Raw genomic sequence first — 3,452 nt, 5'->3', positions numbered from 1 at the left:
TGCCCTGCACAAAAACTCTACAAGCTGCTGTTTCTGGTCAGCGCATTTATTCATATGAATAATATCAGTCGCAGGTTATAGTTATACAATACATACAATACTATATCATATACATCATTCATATGTAATGTGTAAGGAAGGATGTGCACTATTTATAACATTCTGTATGGAATGTGTCCATGTAGAATCGGGTTTCAATAAAACAAACAAAAATGTATAGGATTAGGTTTCTTTTAAGTCCAAAATAAACAAAGGTAAGGGCACAACATTATAAAGAGTCAAATACAAAATCAACGTTTCATACAGCTAGCATGTGCATTTTAGTTGTGTCAGCTTTTTGAACTTTGCCAAGTTCAAACTGAGACTTACTGCCTATGCATATACACAGAGCGCCCTCTAGTGAAAACAACGAGGATTTATACAAAAGTCCATCCATTAAAACTAATCCATGCAGTTTTACTGAGGTGAAGCGAGGAGTTGTTGAAAGGAATCTTTTATATTTTATATACATTTTATAAACTACAGCGTACACGTGTTTACGAGAAAGTTGAGGTCAGTGGAACCATTAAAATTAGTTTTTTTTCATCAGTAATTTCATCAATTACTTTTTTTTTGTTTTGTTTTTTTGTTTTTTTATTGCATAAACAATCATACAAAAAACCAAACAACATTCAAGATACACATCTTAATAGTTTGCAAAGAAGTCCAAATAGCAGCATAAAACATAAGTAAACATAATAAACACAGGTAACACAAAAAAAAAAAAAATACCTTAAGAAGATTATACAGTTTAACGGCTTTTTTGTTATACACAAATCTTAACGACTTGAAGAAGATCATCAAATCTTTATGGAAAAGTACGAAAGTAGGAGGATTCTTAAAAAAATCTGCATTTGTGTATGAAGTAATTGGCCGACAGCACCATAGATATGTATATAAAGGCTAGATGGCTCAAGGCGGAGTCAGCTGTGTCGTCACTTGGCGGCCATCTTAGGTCAGTGCTGCTCCCTGCTGCTGTGGACGGAAGGTGAGTGACATACGCCAACTAAAATGCTCGTAACTTGCTGAATTCTTGACGGATTTACAAACGGTTTGGTTTTTTACAAACGTTATTAACGTGGCTATAATTATGGATGCTTTAACATGTTTCATGAATTTTTTTTTTATTTTTAGTATACGTATTCAGTGTCATAGGTACATCTTTGACGTTTATAACAAACCAATCCGTTTGAAAATCGGTAAAAAATTAAGCAAGTTATGGTCATTTAAAAGTACCTGCATCATTAAAACTCAATGCTACGAGTGAGCGAGCGCCCTGTCCTAAGATGGCCGCCAAAATGCGGACGTTCAACTCAATTGGCCATCAGCGCGGACGAGCCATCTAGCCTTTATATACATATCTATGGACAGCACAACATTGTTCACCAAAAATTCAAGACTTTTAACTTAGATCAAACCACTAAAGAGTGTTGTCACCTGACACTCGTCACTTTCCTCCGCGCAGGTTAGCGCACCAATCACAGTCGTCTGTGACCACTAAATAAAAAAGTGATTTATAGAGCACGCTGTAGCGAATTTCTCTTTTTAAATAAACTACATATCGTTTTATATATTTATTATAACGATTATATACAAAATTTTACGTTTTCACATTTGTCACCTGATGCTTTTAGTGAAATCGTATGTTGTTATTCACGAATTAATGAGACGCTTATAGCGCGCCCTCTAATGGAAATTACAGGAATTGTTCATATGCTTTTATATGTAATGCTGCATTTCGCCAATTTTAAATAAATTATTTAACATTCAAATTGCAATCCAATATAGTTTCCCCTCAAAAGAAAAACATTTCATATTGTATTCAATAAATAATTAAATTCGGTCCTTAAAAAGCTAAACATATTTAAATATAAGTCGCAGGGTTTTAATTATACAATATCAATATTAAAAATAGATATTTAAATTATTTAAATAAAAATTAAATTGAAAAACATTTCATATTATATTCAATAAATCATTAAATTTGGTCCTAAAAATGTGTTAGTTTTATATTTCATTCAATTATGTGAACTTACCTTCTACCTATAATATACAACCTTACTTTCACTTTTAAAAAGAATGGTTTATTGTGTGTCTGTTAAATAACAGATAATTACTCATCATTTTAAACCAAAATTACTAAGGATGAAAATTCATCATTCTGAAAGCAGACATGTAATAAAAAGCAAAAATGGTGCAACACACACACACACGCACATACGCATGTGCGATCGCACACACAGTTTTTACTTTCATGAAAATGGCCCATGCTTCTATGAATAGATCAAATGATCTTTAAGGGGAAAACAATGGGTTTGAAACTGTTTGTTATTAAATAGTTCATCTTTCCCCTACATGAATTGATTTTCAGTGGCCACTGTTGATCTGATCTGTAAAATAAATAAACGCTCAATCTGGGTTCTTTAATAATGTGTCTATGAGCACCTTTAGAGTTTATGCGCAAACTCGTGCAATACATACGCCAAATTCCACTCTGGCGTGCATGTGATACGCCAGTCCTTCCCATTCAATTAAACGGTGAATCTTTTTTTGTCGTTTTATTTATTGGTTTCTCAATTTTTTTTGCTATTTTTTTACCATTTTCGCTTGGGTTTAGGGTTAGAACAACTTTTTGTTATATAAAAATGACATCCTAACCCAAACCCCAACTCTAACCCCAACTCCAAGCGACCATGGCTTAAATATGGACAAAACATGGAGAAACCTATATATTAAATAACCTCATTAAGCAAATCTAAAATCTAACCCTAAACCCAAGCGAAAATGGTTTAAAAAACAGAAAAAATTGAGAAACCAATAAATAAAACGACAAAAAAGATGCACAGTTTAAGTGAATGGGAAGGACTGGCGTATCACATGCACGCCAAAGTGGAATTTGGCGTATTGCACGAGTTTTACACTTCGTGCTATTTATACGCATCTTCGCTATAATTCTGTAATGAACAGGCAAACTGTAACCTGAGATGAGCTGTGAGTCAGCTGTGAGGGTTGTCGGAAACAGCTTACAAAGTGTTGCACTATTATAAAAGGGCTGTTTTTTATGTGCAAAGAGAAAGGTGAAATTTTAGCAGGTGAAATGGATCTATTTTCTCTTGTTTTGTCCCTGGTCTTGATTTCAGTCCAGTTATCTTGGGCTCAGAAAGATCCTCTTCTTCCTTTCTCTGAACACCTGGACCCCGAGCAGAAGGTACAACTGAAGTGGGGATTCGATGAGATCCAGGGCACAATTTTATTCGAGCTCACCGTCAACACCAGCGGCTGGATTGGTTTTGGCTTCAGCCCCAATGGAGGAATGTTTGGAGCTGATATCGTCATTGGAGGAGTCGGACCAAACGGCAGCTATTTTTCGGTAGAAAATCTAAATATAATCAATAAATGTCAATAACTTAGTG

The 3,452-nt window shown here is 34.4% G+C and overlaps 1 protein-coding gene across 1 annotated transcript in view; it reads left to right on the top strand.

Moving 5' to 3' along the window:
- The first annotated feature begins 3,046 nt into the window (after positions 1-3,046).
- The window catches only part of LOC135738309 (DBH-like monooxygenase protein 2 homolog), a 14,717-nt gene continuing 14,311 nt past the window's right edge, over positions 3,047-3,452 (top strand). Inside the window, exon 1 of the mRNA XM_065256295.2 lies at positions 3,047-3,409. Coding sequence (XP_065112367.1) covers positions 3,101-3,409 — 309 coding nt within the window. The 5' untranslated portion in view covers positions 3,047-3,100. The remainder of the gene's footprint in view (positions 3,410-3,452) is intronic.

The sequence above is a fragment of the Paramisgurnus dabryanus genome, chromosome 12 (genome assembly GCF_030506205.2).
Source record: "Paramisgurnus dabryanus chromosome 12, PD_genome_1.1, whole genome shotgun sequence".
Taxonomy (NCBI): Eukaryota; Metazoa; Chordata; class Actinopteri; order Cypriniformes; family Cobitidae; genus Paramisgurnus; species Paramisgurnus dabryanus.
Note: the sequence above shows the minus strand (reverse complement) of the source record. Positions and strands in the feature narration are given on the sequence as shown.